The sequence below is a fragment of the Mytilus californianus genome, unplaced genomic scaffold, assembly GCF_021869535.1.
Source record: "Mytilus californianus isolate M0D057914Y unplaced genomic scaffold, xbMytCali1.0.p SCAF_5, whole genome shotgun sequence".
Classification (NCBI taxonomy): Eukaryota; Metazoa; Mollusca; class Bivalvia; order Mytilida; family Mytilidae; genus Mytilus; species Mytilus californianus.
Window position 1 is genome coordinate 87,239,623 of NW_026262701.1, and position 22,549 is coordinate 87,262,171.

The 22,549-nt window shown below is 32.8% G+C and overlaps 1 protein-coding gene across 1 annotated transcript; it reads left to right on the top strand.

The window, feature by feature from the left end:
• Nucleotides 1-16,520: 16,520 nt before the first annotated feature.
• LOC127701689 (uncharacterized) lies at nt 16,521-19,482 on the top strand. Its single transcript, XM_052205688.1, has 3 exons — nt 16,521-16,874; nt 17,099-17,690; nt 19,393-19,482. The coding sequence occupies exons 1-2, from the start codon at nt 16,679-16,681 to the stop codon at nt 17,662-17,664; spliced, it is 762 nt and encodes a 253-aa protein (XP_052061648.1). The 5' UTR covers nt 16,521-16,678; the 3' UTR covers nt 17,665-17,690; nt 19,393-19,482.
• The last annotated feature ends 3,067 nt before the right edge of the window (nt 19,483-22,549 follow it).

The following is a 22,549-nucleotide window of genomic DNA, read 5'->3' on the forward strand; positions in this document are numbered from 1 at the left end:
AACTATGAAGTATAACAATAGAACTGGGGTGTAACTGTAAAGACAGGTAGTCTCAAAAGCATGGGAGATGAATTTTGTTTCACAGCTGGGTGCCCAAGGTACACGAGGCTCCGTTTATTGCAGTAAACTTTTATTCTATACTTGTAAGGTATTTCACTGCTGAGTGCCCAATATACATGTTTATTGTAGTAAACCTTGTCAAATATCGTCGGTGCACTTGTGGTAGGATTCAGGAGGGTGTGGATGGGGTTTTATAGAATGGAGAAATAGGGGCAAAAAAAGTATAGAATGGAGAAAAATGGACCGACAAATAAAGAATAGAGAAGAGAAAATAATAAGTTATTAAGATTTAAAGAATAGAGAAAAATGGCATAGAAATTATAGGAAATAAAGAACCCCCAGCCAGACCCTCATTCAGATTATCCAACGTAATTTTTTTTTTTCAAACAAGTTTCAACCCCCCCACACACACTTTTTTTAAATTTCCGTCTGATAATTAGGTCAAGTTTTTGCAAACAATGTAATAAGCGGAGATCACAGAAGAGAGAAAAAATTTCATTAAAGGTAAATGAGTAATTTCCTTACGTAACAGATCAGCAAAGAGGTTATAACTGCAATGGATACATAAAGCAAACATAAGCCCTATCAATTATATATATGTTCCCAAAATATCGCCGGCATTTTCATTTTTCAATTCACAATGTCCAGTAACATTGATTTTTTATCTTGGGATGATAGTGATCTCAATCTTGATCTTTTACGTGGTGAATATACTGCATCAGATATTGAATCTGAGGATGACTATACGTCCCTGCTGCAAAGACTGCAAAAACTCCAAAAGAAGCATCAACCGCAAGTACATGTAAATCAGAACGAAGAAGCTTCAAAATTACGTGACTGAATAATCAAATTATCTCTGTTATCATAAATAGAACCACATTAGTGTAAATTGCGATGACATTTTTTCAACACCAGAAATATGTGACCTCTTTCAAAATCCCAGACAAGAAATTTTGTGCTTCAATACAGAGCCGTAAAGTTTTTGAAAATTTGAATATTGTCTATTGTTAAAATGTCGTATGTTTTAGTTATATCGCTATGCTTTTTGTAACCCTAATAATTGAGCAACTCAGATGAAAAGAGTTGTGATTTGCTTTAGTTTTTTTTAGCCACAGCAAATATAAATGTGCTTGTTCAATGTTTGGTGACAAACCATGTTAAATGTTGTCGGCATGATGCTTTGTAAATAGGTTCCCTATAACATTTTTTTGTTGGGTAACTGCTGACAGTTTACCATGTGAAAATTCTGAGAAGCCAAAAATAATGCGGAATGTATAAATACGTAGCAATGTCAGATCTAAACAAGAATGTTAAATATGATAGCATATATTGATGTCACCTTTCTGTAAATTCAACTTCGATTCACAACTGCTTGTCAATGGCAAATATTTCATGTACAGTCAGCCTGATTAAACCGAAATGAAATATTTTCAAATTATGTTTAAAGTTTGTTTTTATGTTATGTCGTTACACCAATGTCCCATGCTAGTGGTAGTGATGAGCGCCTAAAAATATTTAACATTGTCACATTCTTTATGTGCCCGTCTCAACTCACTCTCAAGTCAGGAGCCTGTAATTCAGTAGTTGCTGTTGGTTCATGTCCGTCATATTTGAATTTTCGTAAATTGCTTTGTTATTGTAGACACTTCGTTTTCTCTAGTGAATTGTTATATATTTTCCATGTCGGGGACTTTTGAAGCTGACTGCACGGTATATGTTTTCTCATTGTTGAAGGTAATTACGGTGCATTCCAATAACTTACATCCACTTCATTGAACTTCATTTGGACTAAAGGAGTTGTCTGATGATCATTAGCAAAAATATATAAAAATCTCCTTAAAGTTTGATTCAAGTGGCTATTCCTTTAATATATAAAGATGTGTGGTTACTTTTTTTTCTTTCATTGAACTGTTATCCAAACTGAGCGTGTTAGTGAATTTCTGCATTCCTGTCTTAGTTTTAATGTATATAATAATAAAAATGTATATTCAAAGACTTAAATATTTATTTCTCCATGTAAGACAAGCATGACAAATTCAATGAAATTAAAAAAAATACTAAAAAAAGTCATTTTCTCCTGTAGTACTTCTCCCTTCTTCTAATGCGTGATTTCTTTCTGGTGGTATTCCTACAATAAAGAATATATTATAAATAAAAAGAAATAATCTTTGTCAAGTTTATAGCATAGGCAATTCATTAATTTTTAAGACAGTAATCTGAGACTTGAGACTCAGCAGTAATTGACCAATCATGTCAATATGGATCAAAATAGTTAAACTGATAAAGGATGCAGACCAAAGGTGCATGTACTTTTTACATCATGTTTGGGTCAATTATTTAACAAAAATACGTCTATTCAAGAACTCATGATGTACTGGTATTTCACATGGTGACACACTTTCATTGCAAATATTATTATACAAGCATGTATAGACTGCATATATATTATCAAGGGAACCAAATATAAATCTAAATTTCTTTCACTCACAATACAAATTCACCTATCGGACCTCATGTTGTGTGTGTGCAACTTGTCTCGTATGTTTCTCAGTTATGCAGCGGGAACTTACTGATACAGAAAAATTGGAATTTCATATAATTACAAATTTTACATCATTACATCGGTTAATTACTAAGGCTTGCACATACATTATTCGGAAAACAGATTGTTCATCTGAATGTAAGTTATGGGTGAGTTGCTCATTGACCCTGTCCCACGGACTGGTAATAACTCGAGGTTACTTTCCGGTTTGGTGGGTAAATTCAAGTCTATAACTGTACTTATTTTATTTAAAGTGCTTATAAACCAACATTTATGAACATGTCAAATCTTATATTCACACTTACCAGAACATAACACTCTTTATAAATCCACATTTGTTAATTATTATTTTCTCTTTCGCTGTCAAAAATGGCGGTCGAATCCTTCTTGTCAATCATTGCGAGTCACGTGCCGAGTCATGTGATCGAAGACTTACAATTAATTACTGGTCAATACGGGAAGTGACCAATCTCTGTGTTATAGTAGTCTCAGTGTAATATTTAAAATTACAAAGAAAGAAAACAAATATATACTGTATTTACACTTGACAGCGATTTCAGCATAAATATGCAAGCTTTTGTAAAACTTCTTCATCTTCTAAAACAATTATAAACCTCAATATAATTTTTAAATGTATATTTTGAAATCGTCCTTTGGCAAAAATATCTGAACAATCTTATAGTATGTCCTCATATACCATATACAATGTACAAACAACTACCTGCTCGATGATCTATTTTTATGGCCAAAAATTCAATAAGGGTAGACAAAATTATGACTTTTTCTTTCTACAAGTATTTGAACCAATTCTGAGCTTGATTTGATTTTTGATTTCGACTGAAAGGTCAATACCGTTAATAGAAGGTATGCACCCGACGTCTTCAGCATGGATTTATTTTGATTTTCTCTTAACAGTCCATAAATGTTCATCAGATCTGATGTATGCTATCAAAACGTCCTGAGCGTGGATTTGTTGAGAGGACTATTGTTTTTTTTGTTATAATTTTAAGTAATAGAATGTTCATAGCAGGGATGCATATTCCTGAGTTTTGATTTTTCTGATGTCCACTGAAAAAGTCCTGTTATGGCCATAAAAGGTGCGCCTTTCCAACGGGGATTTATTCTGATGTACTTTAAAAATTGATTATAAAGTCATATACTGTGAATATAAAAAAGAAGATGTGGTATGATTACCAATGAGACAACTCTCCACAAGAGTCCAAATGACATAGAAATTAACAGCTATAGGTCATCGTAAAGCATTAAACAATGAGAAAAATCGCATACCGCATAGTCAGCTATAAAAGGCCCCGAAATCACAAATGTAAAACAATTCAAACGAGAAAACTAACGGCCTATTTAATGTACAAAAAGATTCTGCTATCGACTGGTAAGTCATGATATGGTCATAGAAAATATACACATCCAAATGTCCTGAGCGTGGATTTATTTTGTTATCGAAAAGTAGTATTAATATGCTCATAGAAGGTATGTATATCCAACGTCCTGAGCTTGGATTAATTCTAATGTCTACTAAAAAGTCATATAATGGTAATAGAAGATTGGTACATCCAACGTCCTGGGCGTAGATTAGTTCTTATGTCCACTAAAAGTCATATGATGGTCATAAAAGATTGGCACATCCAACGTCCTGAGCGTGGATTAATTCTGATGTCCTCTAAAAAGTCATATAATGGTCATAGATGATTGACACATCCAACGTCTTAAGCGTGGATTAATTCTGATGTCCTCTAAAAAGTAATATAATGGTCATAGAAGATTGGCACATCCAACGTCCTGAGCGTGGATTAATTGTGATGGCCTCTAAAAAGTCATAAAATGGTCATAGCAGATTGGCACATCCAACATCCTGATAGTTGATTCATTCTGATGGCCTCTAAAAAGTCATATAACGGTCATAGAAAATTGGCACGTCCAACGTCCTGAGCGTGGATTAATTCTGATGGCCTCTAAAAAGTCATAAAATGGTCATAGCAGATTGGCACATCCAACGTCCTGAGCATGGATTAATTCTGATGGCCACTAAAAAGTCATATAATGCTCGTAGAAGATTGGCACATCCAACGTCCTGAGCGTGGATTAATTCTGATGGCCACTAAAAAGTCATATAATGGTCATATAATACGTTCTATAACCAAATTATGATTTTTCAGTCGATATTAAAATAAATCCACGCGTTGGATGTGCATATCTACTACGATTATTTTAGGACTTTTCAGTGGACACCAGAAAAAAAAACCATGCTAAGGAGGTTGATCATGTTGGATATGCATACCATCTTTGCCAATAATGTGATTTTTCTGTCGGTTTCAGATTAAATCCACGCTCAATACGTTGGATGTGCCTACCGTCTATGACCGTTATTTAACTTTTCATTGGACATCACAATAATTTCACACTGAGGACATCGGCTATGCATACCTTCTTTGACCATAATATGATTTTTCTGTCGATATCAGAAAAAATCCACGCTCAGTACGTTGGATGTGCCTACCTTCTATGACCATTATTTGACTGTTCATTGGACATCAGAATAAATCTACGTTCAGGACGTTGGATATGCATACCTTCTATGACCAAATTATAATTTTTCAGTTGATACCAGAATAAATCCACACACAGGACGTTGGATATGCATACCTTCTATTACCAAATAATTACTTTTCTGTCAATATCAGAATAGATCCACGCTCAGGACGTTGAGTATGCATACCTTCTAATGCCGTTATATAACTTTTCAGTTGGCATTAGAATAAATCCATGCTCAGGACGTTGGATATGGATACGTTCTATGACCAAATTATGACTTTTCAGTCGATATCAAAATAAATCCACTCTAAGGACGTTGGATGTGCATATCTTCTATGACCATTTTAGGACATTTCAGTTGACACCAGAAAAAAAATCCACGCTAAGGACGTTTGACATGTTAGATATGCATACCATCTTTGACAATAATGTGATTTTTCTGTCGATTTCAGATTAAATCCATGCTCAGTACGTTGGGTGTGCCTATCGGCTATGACCGTTATTTAACTTTCATTGGACATCACAATAAATCCACACTCAGGACATCGGATATGCATACCTTCTTTGACCATAATATGATTTTTCTTTTGATATCAGAATCAATCCACGCTCAGTACGTTGGATGTGTCTATCTTCTATGACCGTTATTAACTGTTCATTGGACATCAGAATAAATCCACGTTCAGGACGTTGGATATGGATACCTTCTATGACCATATTTATAGGTTTCATAACGAGTGAGAATGGGATATCGCTTGAAATCAACTCGAGTTATTCAATTAATTTAATTTTGACAAAAAGAAGATTGTCATCTGAAATGTGTGAATGTTTTGTATATTATTAAAGAAATCAAATATGTCCGTTGCCATGGACGAAATGTACATCGTCTTAACCTTTGAAAGTCATCGATTACCTAACGAATAGCCAATGGAAATGCCGTAATATCGTCTTGTGATGCTGGATAAGGCAATCAAATTAACGCAGATTTTTGTATCACTTTTTTGTATCACACTCCGTGCAGTGTGATACGAGAAATATCTATTCATGCAAGAAATAGGTAACAGGCCACAACCACAAGAGCACAAGAGAATATGATTTATCTGTTAATATCTGTGAAAGTTTGCCCCCCCCCCACGTAACCTAAAATCCTGGATCCGCCCCCGTTTTCCTATCTTTTGTCAAGGATTTTGATATTTAAAATCCAAGATATTTTAAGCAAATAAAGACGTTTTGAAAATTTAAATGCTTTGCATATTCCGGCACTACTTGTTATAAGTAATTGTTGGTACTAAGAAATTTAGTGACTTAGGATTTTCATTTAATGTGCTCCATGTTTTTATAAACGTATCTTAACAACATTTATGTCATTTTTTGTTTTATGTTTACATAGAAAGATAGTATTCTATAAAATAGAAACTTTTATTTAAACGTTTCTTAATAGTTTTTTGATATTACAATGTTAATCATGTTCAACTAGAAATTTCTGTAATCAAACAAAATTATATTCAGATCAATTTTTCTCTCTCGCCCAATTAGATAATTAAATGCTTCCCTCAGTTGTTTTGTTCGTTGCGTATATATATATTGTTTTTTTAATAGGAACTATAATTTGTTTTTAAATAAATAATATAATTGCGAACTATCAAGATTGTGGTAGGCGAGATAACTCGACCTATAAACACGATGATAAATGTATTTATAGTAGCAAATCATTAATTTCTTTATTGAATAGAGTTAGTCACGGACCAATCATATAATGTTTTATTGAACGTGCCAGTCGTGGACATACTATCCGTTGGCTGTCCTGCTCGGAGATCATTAGGCTGTTGACCACTGTTGGTAGCACGGTAGTATTTGCATTCCAGAATTTAGGTTGCTCTTTTGTGTACCCTACTAAAGTCAATGTATCTGAACATCTGAACATACTTTCCCAAACTGAGGGATTAATCAGGTGTAGAAAAATATGAAATAATTTTACATACAGATGAAAATGAATTTTTGAGAATTTTTTTAAATTGTGTATTCACTGCACGATAAAAGACCTAAAAGCACTAGTGGCCTTAGGTTCTTAAAAATAGCAAAAAAAGTAAACGGTCATGATACATATTCAAATTCATTTCTGAAAAGTAAAATGAAAGTACTTCAGTAAACTGTGAATGTAGAATTTTTAGCAGTGTTAGAAAGTGGTGAAAATTCTAAAAAGGCTATCATTATCCCTTATGGGCCAGGAAATACTACCGTGCCACCTGTTGGATCTACAAGTAGGAGAGATCGATTACGGTGAGGGACTGAATTATTCAGGTTACTTCCGAATATTACTCCATAGACTATATTTGTCACTAACATATATGGCTGGGAGAGGTAAAGTCATCAGTACACATAGGGAGGGGGTACTCTAGTGAACTAGAACCTTATGAGAAAATATCCCTCTAAAAGAGTGTCTCAACTCAACCACCGACCTGAATAATAACTTCAACTGCCAAATTTGTTACTGGTGTTACAGGAGTTTTGTATCTAACCATAGATATAATAGCCATATATAGATATGGCTATTATATCTATGATCTAACTAATTACGCAAATTTCCTGTACTGTCATGATCAGTCACACAGTAACAAAAACAAACAACATTTTTAGAAGATTATACAATTGTAAGGTTTATGAAGTTTGTACCCAATTTTATTTCGGATGTGTTGATGAGTGAGATAAAATGTCTGATGACTTAGTCATGAGAAACATGTCAGGCTACTAGAAAACTTTGATTTCTGAGCAGTTTAAACAGACTGAACCCTACTTATTTTATGATTCATTTGGTAATTGGTTCTGACTTGATTAATGTATTTTTTTTTAATGAATGGTAAAAAGTGGTAAACATGGTAAGATGCAATCAAAATACTTATGTGGTTATGATTGAAAATTTGTATCAATAATTAATTTACTTATTTACTATTTCATTATTTGTTTTTTATTTTTTTATTTATTATTTTTTTTTAATGTATTAATTATTTATTTATATATATTTGTTTTTTTTTTTTTTTTTGGGGGGGGGGGGGGGGGGGGTGGGAGGGGAGGGGGGGGCTGAAATCAAAGTTCACCTTAATATAAATACGTTGGTCCCATTATTCGAATATTTTATTTAAATGATAAAATTAGATATGACAGTCCTTTATTAAATTGTCTAGGCTAGTTTAATTTTTAAGTCAAATCATTTAAGTATCATAATATTTAGCTAGCTTTGTATGAAAAAGTGGTACTAAACATAAGGACATGTACATATTATTAGAGTTATCAGTTGATAAACAATTGTGAATATGCACTAAGTATAATCTATCTAAGATTATTTTTTGTATCGTACATGTATGATATGTTCTTTAAAAGACTATTACTTAAGTAGATTTACAATATTCCCATATTGGAACAAATGTTTGGGATTGACCTGAAAAGAGATTTTTTAGAGACAAATCTGATTCTCCATGTAGTGGAATATAACGACTGAATTATTCGGGTTATGTTTTTGAAGATTGTCTATTAATTGTATTCTTTGCTGAGTATACCTTTTGCAATTAAACAAATAATGTTCAATGTCATCTTTAATTAGACAGGTGTCACATAATTCACTTTGGCATCTACCTAATTTGTATTTTGAAACTATTTGTGCCAAGATATCCTGACCTTAGTTTGATAAGATTTACCTCCCTTTGTCGTGCTATTTGGTACAGCTATTTTAAAGTTGACTGTATTCTGAATGGAATGTGATAATTTACTTTTTTTGTTATTTTCCCAATCATCTTGCCATATATTTTTAAGTAAGTTTTTGCAAATACATTTTATATCCTCTTTATACAAGGGTGTGGAAGTATAGCAGTTTTTGATATTCAATGCTTAATTAGCTGCTGAGTCTGCTAATTCGTTACCCATTAGCCCAACATGGCTAGGTATCCACTCTAGTATAATATTTAGGCTATTTTTTGTCAGACTACTGTACAAATGATATATAGCATGTATTATATGAGCCTTTACTTTAAATATACTACCACTGATAGCTTGTAAAGCAGAAAGCGAGTCTACAAATATAACTGAATTGTCTGGTTTAAATTCTTATAACACAGTGATAGGAATATAGCTTGTAATTCACACATGAATACAGATACATGATCTTGTAATTTTAAACACTTCTTTATCTTAAGTTCAGGTACTACAAATGCACATGAGCTTTTATTATTTTCAGGATCTTTGGATCCATCTGTATAAATTTTAAGGAAATTTTGGTATTTTGTATCAATTAGGACATTTCCTTCACTCTTTATGAGGTGAGGACTATCCTTTTTACTAATAATATAAGTAAGTTCAGTATTGATGTTTGGCTTCAACTGATGCCATGGGGGAGTTGACAGCTCTTTATTTTTATATACTAGGTCGATATCTTATCGTGTTTGGTTAATATGTCGTTAGCCATTACACAATATGGTTTCTGTTTCTGTTTTATGTTTTTACTATAAAATTGGAATGTACTCATTTCTGATAAGCTTTTTTTTTAGTAGGATGAGAGTCATTTTGACTATTAATATTAAAAAAAACTTTGCTATGAGACTTTGTCTTCTTAAGTTAAGAGGTGGTTCTCCCATTTCTACTTGTAATCCACATGACTTATACTAACACTTTTATGTGAACCTGCACAGATTCGCAATGCCTGTGCTTGTATGCTGTCTATTAATTTTAGTACTGAATGTGATGCTGAGTTATATACTTCACAGTCTTAATCTAGTTTTGAGCATATGAGAGATATATATATATGCTACGTAGTGTATTACTATTAGCTCCCCAATTGATACCAGTAAACAACTTCATACAATTTAATACTCTTGTGCATTTACTCAGTATATATTGTAGATGTTTCAGCCAAGTGAGCTTAGAGTCAAATATTATACCAAGAAATTTTATTTCTTTGAGTATAGCTAGTGTATATTTCCTAGCTTTAACTGTGTGTTAGGGTTTGCACTTTTACTAAATACCATAGCTACTGTTTTGGTGGGTGAAACAAGAAATACCCATTTGTCACACCATGCTTGAATATTATTCAAGTCTTCTTGTATTCTCTTTTGTAGGTATGGAATACTTTTACCAGATAGCCATATTTCCCCATCATCAGCAAACTGTGACATAGCACAGTGTTTAATTTTGTCACTTATATTGTTAACCATAATGTTAGAAAGTGTGGGACTAATACAACTAACTTGTGGAGTACCATTCTGAGTTACAAGTATTTGAGAGTAAGTATTATTAATTTTAACCTGAATAGTTCTATTTGTCAAAAAATCATCTACCCAAGCCATTTTTAACAATAGCCCCTGTTTTCCAGATCATGTCAAACGCTTTTTGGAAATCTATAAAGACTCCAACAGTGAAATGTATTTTAAGGAAAGCTTTATGGATTTCATTATCTAATCTGATAACTTGTTCCATAGCGTTTCTATTCTTTCTAAATCCACTTTGATTAGGCGTAAATAGATTGTTTTTCTCTAAAAACCAACGCAATCTATAGTTTACCATTTTTTCCATGATTTTAACAAAGTTTGAGGTCAAAGCTATTGGTCTATAAGATTGTGGATCAGTTGGGTTTTCCCATATATATTTTAATAAAGGAGTGATAATGGAATGTTTCTACTGACTTGATAGCTTCTGCAAAAACCATATTCTATTGATAAATAATAACATAACCTGAAGTGACTTGTTAGTAAAATGTTTAAACATAATATATGTTACCCGGTCTTTACCCGGTGATGTATCAGTTATGTCACTGATAGCATCTTTCAATTCTTGTATATTAAATGGTTCGTTATAAGTATCTGAATTGTCTTTGTAATATTTCAGAAGATTGTTATACTCCTTATCTTCTATATACTAGTACTCTCATTGTTTTTTTAAATTTATCAGTCTAGTTGTTAGTACTGCTAATTTTAGCATAACTTTTAACTTAAATATCTGCTTTTTCCTTGTTAGTTTCAAATTTATTGCCATCAACAGTGAGAGTAGGTAAACCTAATGTTTTGGAGGCTTTGCCAAGCATGCTTTTGATTTGTTTCCACACTTGTGATAATGGGCTATCATTATAAAGCAAATTACAGTAACTCTCATAGTATAGTACCTGGGTGTTTTTTTTTATTATTTTTCTGCATATTTGTTCTTTTTCTTTATACAAGTTAAAATCCTCCCCTGACCCTGTGCGCTGAGCACGGTTACGGGCCTTATTTCTATCTCGAAAAGATGAAGTACATTCTGCTGTCCACCATGGTACAGCAGGTTTTTTATACGACCGCAAAAAAATTTTTGCGTCGTATAATGCTATGAAGACACATTTGGTTTCCGGACAATAACTTTAGTTTAAGCGAATGGATATCTATGAATTTTTACCAGAAGGTTCAATACCACAAAAGGAAGGTGGGGATTGATTTTGGGGGTTATGGTACCAACAGTTTAGGAATTAGGGGCCAAAACAAGCATTTGTGTAGTTTCCGGACAATAATTTGTGTGTAAGTGTATGGATCTCTCTGAAATTGTACCACAAGGTTTCATATCACAAAGGGAAGGCTGGGATTGAGTTTGGGGTTAATTGCCCCAATCGTTCAGGAATTAGGGGCAAAAAAGGGGCCAAAAACAAGCATTTTTCTAGTTTCCAAACAATAACTTGTGTTTAAGTGTATGGATCTCTCTAAAATTGTACTTCAAGGTTCCATACCATAAAGAGAAAGCTGGAATTGAGTTTGGGGATGATTACTCAAAAGGGGGGGAGGGGTTCAAAAAGTTGAGGGAATTTTTTTTCTCCAATTTTTTATTTTTTGGGGGGGGGGGGGGGGGTTCATTTGTTTTCTTCAAAATTTTTGAAATCTTCAATTGCACAGTATTGCGCAATAGCAAGAAATCTAAGATATCAGAATTGGCTTTGTCTCTTGAAATCACAAAATGGCGTCTGGCAGCTTTCAAAACGAAATCATAAATGACCAAGCGTTCCCTCACATGCAATGATGCTATCATGCGCGGTTTCCTGATTGGTCACTCTAATTATAAATAGCCAATTGCAACTAATATATACCATGATCATGAGATGACCATATTGACCTTGACTGCATTTGATTAAGAATTGCATAATACCTAGACAGTGGCTATGGAAATTTCCCAGTTTCATATTACGTTATTGATAAGGGGTTACCCACTGTGATGATCAGATTAACAAGAGAACTAAAAATTTACTGCCAAAAATCCTTTTACTTACAATAAAATTAATTATTTTATCTAATAGCACAATTTATTATGTACTGAAATCTTACAGGATATTTTTAACCTCTTCCTTTTTCATAAAATACTTTACCCTTCTCATGTGGTACATAAACATTTAACTCAAATTATCTTTTCTTTCCGTAATTATATTCTCTTTTCATATATATGTTAGCGGCAATAAGTAAAATTAGGCATTAAGCTTAAATCCTAGGCAATAAGCTAACGCCTAGGCATTAAGTCTATTTCCTAAATAGTGTTAGGCATTACTCTTAAATCCTAGGATTTAAACTTAAATCCTGAAAAGTATGCCCAGGCATTAATGTTAATGCCTAAAATGAAAATGAGAGTAAAAAAAAAAAGAAGTTTATTCAAAGTTAAAATACATTTTGTACATAATAAAATAATAAGAACTGAAGTTTGAATGTCAATTACATGGAATAAAATCATAAGTATAATATGTATGTTAAAACTCATTGAAAAAACCTTTTTTTATATGTAAACTTGTTGGAAAGTTGTCTCATTGGCAATCGTACTACATCTCCTTATTTTTATATTGATAGAAAATTGTATTGAAATTTATTTGTTTCCAACTGGTGCAGAGCTATGGCACAGACTATTTCACAGTTTTAATTTTTCTATCATTTGTACCTGGTGATTGTCCAATACCTTTGTGTAGAGCAGAATTCTTTTGTATATGGACGAATTTGATTCCAATTGAACATTGTTAATTCCTTGTACCTCATTATTAATTTCAACTCATCCATGCAGTAAGCATGTCATGAATATTTCGAATGAATATTTGTGGTTGGAGATGTATTGACTTCCCGTAAACAATGACAAGTTCTGGCCACATTAGCATTAATTCAGATATAACCTTGGCTGTAAATGCACGACCTTTTTTTCACATTTTGACGTAAGAGCTCTAAAAATATATTTTTAGGCGATCTTGGTGCACCATAAGAAAATAAAGTTTCAATCTCACTTTGATTGTAAATCGAAAAATTAACCTGTCCTCTTCTGCAAAACTCCTTTGATAAAACGAGTTTTACAACTACTCCCTTCCATATGCACATTCTATCATGTTACAATTTTTACAAAATGGAGAAAAAGTACAATGGAATCCTGGAAAATGTTTGCAAAACCATTATTCGGTTGTTTAATGCTACGGTCTATAATAATAATAAGCCGCTTTGGCATATTTTCAATTCTTTATGTGTTTTTCCTTAACACCATACAGTGCCTCTAGAAAAACATAAACTCTGAAATTTCCCTCATCATTCTCTTTTACTTTAGTTACCAGTCTTTCAAATCTCCAACGGTAAAACATTGTCATAACATTTAAAATTGTAATACTCTATAATTGCCTTATTTTCTGATTTTGACAGTTTAATCTTTGCCAATTGATCATTGTACTTTTGTCTTGGGTATATGATCTTTGTTTTCCCTGATTCAAATTAATATTCCACAAAGATTCATTTTTTTTTCTCTTAAATGCTAATAATCTAGATAAGAAATGAAAAGACAAGATAGTTATTTAAGAAAATTTACATATCCAATAAAACAGATGGAAAGATGATGTGACTGGCAAAAATTTAATATCTTCACTTGTCTATTTCTGACCAACTCAAACCGGCTCGACCATTGAAGAGCAATACCACAAAGAAATGTAAGTAATTTCTGTTTGGAAACAATACTGAAAGATTAATTTCTTTTGAATCATTTATATTAATTTTTATACGACCGCAAACAAATTTTTGTGGTCGTATATTGGTATGACGTTGGCGTCGTCGTCGTCGTCGTCGTCCGGCGTCGTCGTCCGAAGACACATTGGTTTTCGCACTCTAACTTTAGTTTAAGTGAATGGATCTCTATGAAATTTTACCATAAGGTTCAATATTACAAACGGAAGGTGGGGATTGATTTTGGGGGTTATGGTACCAACAGTTAAGGAATTGGGGGCCAAAAAGGGGCCATAAATAAGCATTTTTGTAACTTCCAGACATAACTTGTGTGTTAGTGTATGGATCTCTCCGACATTGTATCACAAGGTTTTATATCACAAAGGGAATGCTGGGATTGATTTTGGGGGTAATTGTCTCCAAATTTTAGGAATTAGAGGCCAAAAAGGGGCAAAAACAAGCATTTTTCTAGTTTCATGACAATAACTTGTGTGTAAGTGTATGGATCTTTATGAAATTGTACCACAAGGTTCCATATCACAAAGGGAAAGCTGGAATTGAGTTTGGGGGTAATTGCCCAAAACGTTTAGGAATTAGGGGCAAAAAAGGGGGCAAAAAATAAGCATTTTTCTAGTTTCTAGACAATAACTTGTGTTCAAGTGTATGGATCTCTCTGAAATTGTACTGCAAGGTACCATACCACAAAGGAAAGGCTAGGATTGATTTTGGGGGTAATTGCCTCAAAATTTTAGGAATTAAGGGCCATAAAGGGGCAAAAAAACAAGCATTTTTCTAGTTTCAGGACAATAACTTGTGTGTAAGTGTATGGATCTTTATGAAATTGTACTACAAGATTCCATATCACCAAGGGAAAGCTGGATTTGAGTTTGGGGGTAATTGCCCTAAATGTTTAGGAATTTTGGGCCAAAAAGGTGTCAAAAAACAAGCATTTTTCTAGTTTCAGGACAATAACTTGTGTGTAAGTGTAAGGATCTTTATGAAATTGTTCTACAAGGTTCCATATCACAAAGGGAAAGCTGAATTTGAGTTTGGGGGTACTTGCCCTAAACGTTTAGGAATTTTGGGCCAAAAAGGGGCCAAAAACAAGCATTTTTCTAGTTTCCAGACAATAACTTGTGTTCAAGTGTATGGACCTCTCTGAAATTGTACTGCAAGGTACCATACCACAAAGGGAAGGCTGGGATTGAGTTTGGGGGTGATGAATCATAAGGAGGCTCTAAAAATTTGGGGGGGATTTTTTTTTTCCTTTTTTTTTTTTTTAAATTTTCCATTTTAAATTGGTTATTTCTGATTTATATATAAAAGCAAATAATAATGGTATGTTTTGAATAGGTAAATTAAAATTTTTTAAGTTCTTAGACCACATTCATTCTGTGTCAGAAACCTATGCTGTGTCAAATATTTAATTACAATCCAAATTCAGTGCTGTATCAAGCTTGAATGTTGTGTCCATACTTACACCAACTGTTCAGGGTTCGACCTCTGCGGTCGTATCAAGCTGCGCCCCAGCGGAGCATTTTATTGGAATATTATTTTTAAATATTATTCATCAAGAATATTTCACCGAATTAACATGTATTTGGAAGATAAACAAAAATCCCAAAATTTTTATAAATCAATATTATGCAAGAGTTCCCATGAGAAGCGCATGCGCAGATAGAGGTCACTGCGTTAGCAGATTTTAAGAGGTTAACACGTGGAAAATTTTAGAAACTTATTATTGAAAGTTTTGATTTTATTCTTCTTTAATTGGATTTATTATTTTGTTCAATGGATGAACAGTGATCAGCAACGTTTGCTGTTATAGGTCCTTGAACATTATTAAGACTGACGACTGCGGTCGAGGTCGTTCTTGTGACCACAGTGTGACTGTCTAAATGTCCAACCGGCATGGCGGATGAAAAGGAAGAACATTCCAAAATGGAAAGACATTCTTCAAATGACAGTAGATTGCTTCATTTTTATGAAGTAAATCAACAACACTGCAACAATGATAAAGCTTCCAATGATGAAATAATTTATGAAGCTAGACTTGAAAATGTAGACAATTTGTCCGTAGGGGGCGGAGCTCCATTGTCACATGTGTCAATCAACCAAACACCGGATGTTGACAAACAATGTCCTGATATGTATCAACTGCTGATACAGACACAATTACTTACGCAAGCTTTGTTGAACAACCAAAGAACTGACATACCAGTGCAGAAAAAGACACATGGCAAACGTACCTGTACTGTCACTGCCGGTGATGACGTACATGTAAGACCGTCAAGTTCCAAAAAAACAAAGATGTGAAAGTGGTCACGGACAGGGTCCGGGATCACGAGTACAATCTGAGTCTTTAGCACAAAATTACGTAAAAGAACTAGAAGAACTGTTTCAGTCTCAAGACCACAAACAGAACCAAAGGGAAACAAGCCCTTATTCTGATGTATCGAGTGAAGATGAGTCAGAAAGCTCAAATTCAGACATTGAACTTGACGAACAAGAACAACCAGAAGTTCACAGTCACACTCCAAGTATTCATACTTCTAATACAAAGAATGACACTATGTCTGTTATTGAAGATATGAAAGGCTTCATGGTAACTGAAGAGAAAGCTGGTCCGAAGATAAATGATGAACTGGCATCTGTTGTCAATGATGGCTTGAGAAAGAAGGCCAAGCAAAACAAAGTTGATGAGCTAACCAAAAAGTATGCAAAGCCAGAAAATGTACACAGTTTGACAGTCCCAAAAATTAATTTGGGTGAGTGTATGTATAATGCAAATATGAAATTATACACATGATACTATTGATACATGTACATGTTTAAACAAAATTAAAATTCAGTTTATTTGAAAAAATATATATATACACGTAAATTGTATTTTAAAAATTTATTCAAACCAATATAAATTAGTTGATTGCGGCAGGCACAATTTATCAAATTGTATTATTATAAAAATTACAGGAATTCATTTCTTTTTCAGGTATATGGTCACAGATGTCAGTACCTAACAGAATGAATGACGTTAAACTTCAAAAAATTCAAAACTTATTGGGTAAAGCAGCGTGTCCTATGCTTTACTTAATGGACTTGTTTCTGTCTAAATCACAAACTAATGATGGACTATCTAGAGAAGAAGTACAGTCTGCAACGCAACTTTGTAAAGACGCATATCAGATGACACAAGTCACTTATGCAGACATAACTTTCAGAAGAAGAGCTTTGATACAAGCTGAAATTCAACCCAAATATAAAGCTTTGTGCAAGGATGATGTTCCAGTAACTGATTTTCTCTTTGGAAATGACATCAAAGATAAAGTCAAAGAAATGGATGCTGAATATACAGTAGGAAAGAAACTGGGCAAAACCAATTTTAAAATTGGAAAGAAATCACATGATGACAAGAAAACTTTTAAGAAACCATATGTACATGTACCAAAACGTCATTTTGACAAAGCATCAAACAAGAAAGATTTTTTAGGGAAACCAACTTACAAAAAGAAAAAGTTCAAAAAGAAGCTCCAAGAGCAGGACAAGAAGTTCCTATAAAATTGCCAAAGCAAAATAGTTTGCCTGTGAGTACTTCAGTTCAGCAATTGAATACACAATTTACATTCATAAACACACCAGACAATTTCATTGGTGGGAAAGTGATAAAATTCTAAGAGAATTGGATGAGTTTAACTTCTGATAACTGGGTTTTAAATGTTGTAAAAGGGTATCAAATTGAGTTTGAACAAATTCCATCACAAAACAAGGAACCAAATATGTTACAATTTAATACAGATGAAACAAATATGGTGCAGTTAAAAATAGATAAATTTTTACACAAACAAATTATAAAACCAGTGACATATATTAAAAATCAATATGTTTCAAATATTTTTATAAGACCAAAAAAGGATGGTACATGTAGAGTGATTTTAAATTTAAAAGTTCTCAACAATGATATTGAAAAACACCATTTTAAAATGGAGACATTAAAGTCAGCAATACAATGTGTGTCAAAAAACTGCTGGTTTGCTTCTATTGATTTGAAAGACGCATATTATTCTATTTCTATTGATCACAAATACCGAAAATATTTGCGGTTCTATTGGAATGATCAGTTGTATGAGTATACATGTTTGCCTAATGGGCTGACAACTGCGCCAAGGATATTTACAAAAGTTTTAAAAGTGTCATTTTCACATCTAAGAAAAATTGGACACAAAAATGTAGCTTACATTGACGATAGTCTTTTGATCAGTGATAGTAATTCACAATGTACAATTAATATTTCTGATACAGTCACCTTATTGGATAAATTAGGCTTTACTATTCACCCAGTCAAATCTGTATTTGAACCGACACAAACAATTACATTTTTAGGATTTGTGTTGAATTCCATAACAATGACAATTAAACTTACAACTGAAAAAGCGCAAGCAATAAAACTTTTATGCTGTAAATATGTTAAAAACAGACAAATGTCAACCAGGCAGTTTGCACAAATTATAGGCAAATTGATTGCTGCCGAACCAGGAGTTGAACATGCACTTATATATATAAAATCTTTAGAAATAGAAAAAACAAGTTTTTAAAACAAAACAGTGGAGATTTTGACAATAAAATTATCATTTCAAATGAATCAGTAGATGTGTTAAATTGGTGGATTTCTCATGTTGAGTCTAGTTTCAAGCCGTTAGTACGGACAGATCCTGAGATAATTTTAAAAACAGACAGTTCAAAAACTGGTTGGGGTGGTGTTGTTGACAACACACAACTTCAAACCAAGGGTTTTTGGTCATATGAAGAGCAGAAATTACACATAAATTATTTAGAACTAAAGGCAGCATTTTTAACATTAAAATGTTTTTGTTCAAAAAAATCCGATAAACATGTTAGATTATACATGGATAATATGGTAGCTGTGACCTATATAGACAAAATGGGAGGTAGAATTCAATCTCTCAATAACTTAACAAGGGAAATATGGCAGTGGTGTATACAAAGAAACATTTGGTTAAGTGCTTGTCACTTACCGGGAAAAACCAATGTTGAAGCAGACAAATTGTCACGTTCCAACAATACAGATCTAGAATGGAAACTTAACAATAATGTTTTTATGTGCATTAATTCAATATATGGTCCGCATGATATTGATTTATTTGCTTCAAGGATAAATCATCAGTTATCAAGGTATATTTCATACTTACCTGATCCAAATGCTGAAGCAGTAGATGCTTTTACTATTAGATGGACTAACTTTAACTCATTTGTTTTTCATCCTTTCAGCATGGTAGGAAAAGTAATCCAAAAACTGATTTTGGAAGAAGCAGAATTAACCTTAATAGCACCCTTGTGGAGCACTCAACATCGCTTCCCTCAAATACTGCATCATATTGTTCAGGACTCTTACATAATACCCAGGAAAAAAGGACAACAGTTGTTGATACTGCCAACAGAACCTCAAAAGAAACATCCGTTGAAAAAACTGATTTTGGGTGTCTTCAGATTGTCGGGCAAATTGTGCAAAATACAGGACTATCAAAAAAGGCTGCAGAAATTGTCATCTCATCCTGGAGACAAAGTACACAAAAACAGTATTGGACATATCTCAAAAAATGGTGTACATTTTGTTGTGAACGAAAGATTGATATTTTTACGCCAACTGAGGTGGATGTAGTAGAATTTTTGACAGTTTTATATGAGTCAGGCGTAGGATATAGTTCTATTACACAGCACGGTCTGCGTTATCATCATATTTGACATTAGTTAAAAGGTTCCTCAGAGGAATTTATAATAAGCGACCAATGTTTCCTAGATATCAGCAAACATGGGATGTTAATGTTGTATTAGAATTTTTGATTACTTTATCGCCTGTAAAGGTTTTGTCATTGAGATGTTTAACTTTGAAATTAGTTATGTTATTAGCACTTGTTACTGGACAGAGAATACAGACTTTTCATTGTGTAGATTTAGATTTTATGAAAATCACAAAAGACAATGTTATAATTGAAATTAATGAGATTTTGAAAACTTCAAAACCAGGAAAACATTTATCACCAATATGTTTCCCAGCATTTGTTGAAGACTCAAGACTGTGTATTGTAACTGTTTTAAATGCCTATATCGAAAGAACATCTGCAATACGTACATCTCAAAAACTTTTTGTTACATTTGTAAAACCATACCATCATCCTACAAAATCAACAATTAGTAATTGGATTAAATTGGTTTTAAAACTTGCAGGTGTAAATACTTCTATATTTAAAACACACAGTACTAGGGGAGCTAGTACATCAGCATCACTTAGAGCTGGAGTGACAGTAAATTCTATTCTTAAATCAGCAGGATGGACAAATGAGTCTACTTTTAGGCAATTTTACAATAGACCAGTTACTGTTCAAGAGTATAATGATAACTATAGTGTACGAGTACTTCGTGGAAAATAGTTTTGTTTTTGGTTATAATGTAACTATGTTCATGATGTATATAAGTTAATACAATATTATTTGAAAATGTGTTTATCATTACCGAAAGTCCATATTATGATATGGCTTTGTTGCCTACAGTTTATTATGATATCTGTATGTCGTTGAAACAATTATGGATATATATAACTAATTGTTACTGAGAGTATGATTCAATATAATACTCTTGTGCCAAACTTTAAATAATTTTATAGTAATTTGGGAATCCAATACAATATTGTAATCTAACAAAACATGTATACATTACATTATTCAAGTAAATTGGCTCTCAAATCTCTTGGGAACTCTTGCATAATATTGGTTTATAAAAATTGTACAATTAAATGAGGCTTAGTTATAAGACGATATTTGATTAAAATTTTTATAAACCAATATTTATGCTAAGAGTTAACATGCCCACCCTTTTTCATCATTACCCACCCAGAAATTTATTCAATTATACTTGAATATCTCTGAATAGTGTCCTCGATCTGCGCATGCGCTTCTCATGTTAACTCTTAGCATAACTATTGGTTTATAAAAATTTTAATCAAATATCGTCTTATAACTAAGCCTCATTTAATTTTACAATTAACTTATTGCCTGAAATGAAGTTTGGCAATAGGTTGAATAATCATCATCAGATTTCAGGAAATAAGCTTAATGCCTGGAAATTTCAGACAATAACCTAATGCCTAGGATTTAAGCTAAATGCATAATTTCACGTATTGCCGCCAACATATATATAAAAATAAATTTTCAACAATGTTTATTGTTATAAATAAATATGCAAATGTATTGCTAATATTACTGTATGTATGTTTGATGTGTTATATTTGTTGTAATTCTTGAAAATAATAAAAATTAAAAAAAAAAATTTTAAATATATACTTGATATTTCAAATATACTGTTCACTTTATTTTTCAGATATGGTAGTGATTCCTTTACATGAATTGTTGTTCCTCCTCGAGTTGTTATTTTACGAACTGAAAAGTCAGCAAGTTTATACCCTGTTATTTGTGGGTGATCCTGTTCTGATCTACACCACGTTTCCTGAAAGCAAAGGATAGCTGGAGTGCTTTTTAGCGTTGACATTGACCATATATATATTCAACAATATTACATTTAATGCCGCGGCAATTCCAATGAATAATATTAAAATTAGCCATTAATAGTACAGATATAACATATAACAATATGACTATAACTGTTTTATGATTTGTATTATACATTATAACATTTCTGTTGTTACTCTATTGGCCAATTGGAGACCTTTTGAAACATCATAATCATATCCAAACATTTGTTTGGTTGCCATTTCTATAAAACCAATTACTTTTTAGCTCACCTGACCCAAAGGGTATCTAGTTTAAAAATGTATCCGAAAACCCCGCCTACCAACCAAGATGGCCGCAATGGCTAAAAATAGAACATAAGGGTAAAATGTAGATTTTGGCTTATATCTCTGAAACCAAAGCATTTAGAGCAAATCCGACATGGGGGTAAATTTGTTCATCAGGTCAAGATCTATCTGCCCTGAAATATTCAGACAAATCAGACAACCCGTTGTTGGGTTGCTGCCCCTGAATTGGTAATTTTAAGAAAATTTTGCAGTTTTTATACGACCGCAAACAATTTGCGTTTGTATATTGCTATCATGTCGTCGTCTTTGTCGGCATCCGAAGACACATTTGGTTCATACTTTTTTCTTTAAGATTTTTAAAAATTTCAAATTTTTTCAAAAAGTTTTTTTTGGGGGGAGGGGGGGAGATTTTTTTTTTTTTTTTAATTTTTTGTTTTTTTTTCCAAAAATTTTCCATTTTTGCATAGATCATTTCTTAATTATTTTATAAAAGCAACAACTACTGATATGGCAGGAGATACACACCAAACAGGGTGTGCACATTATTATATATAACAGATTAACTAAGTATTGTGCAACAGCACAGTATTGCGCAATAGCAAGAAATCTTCAATT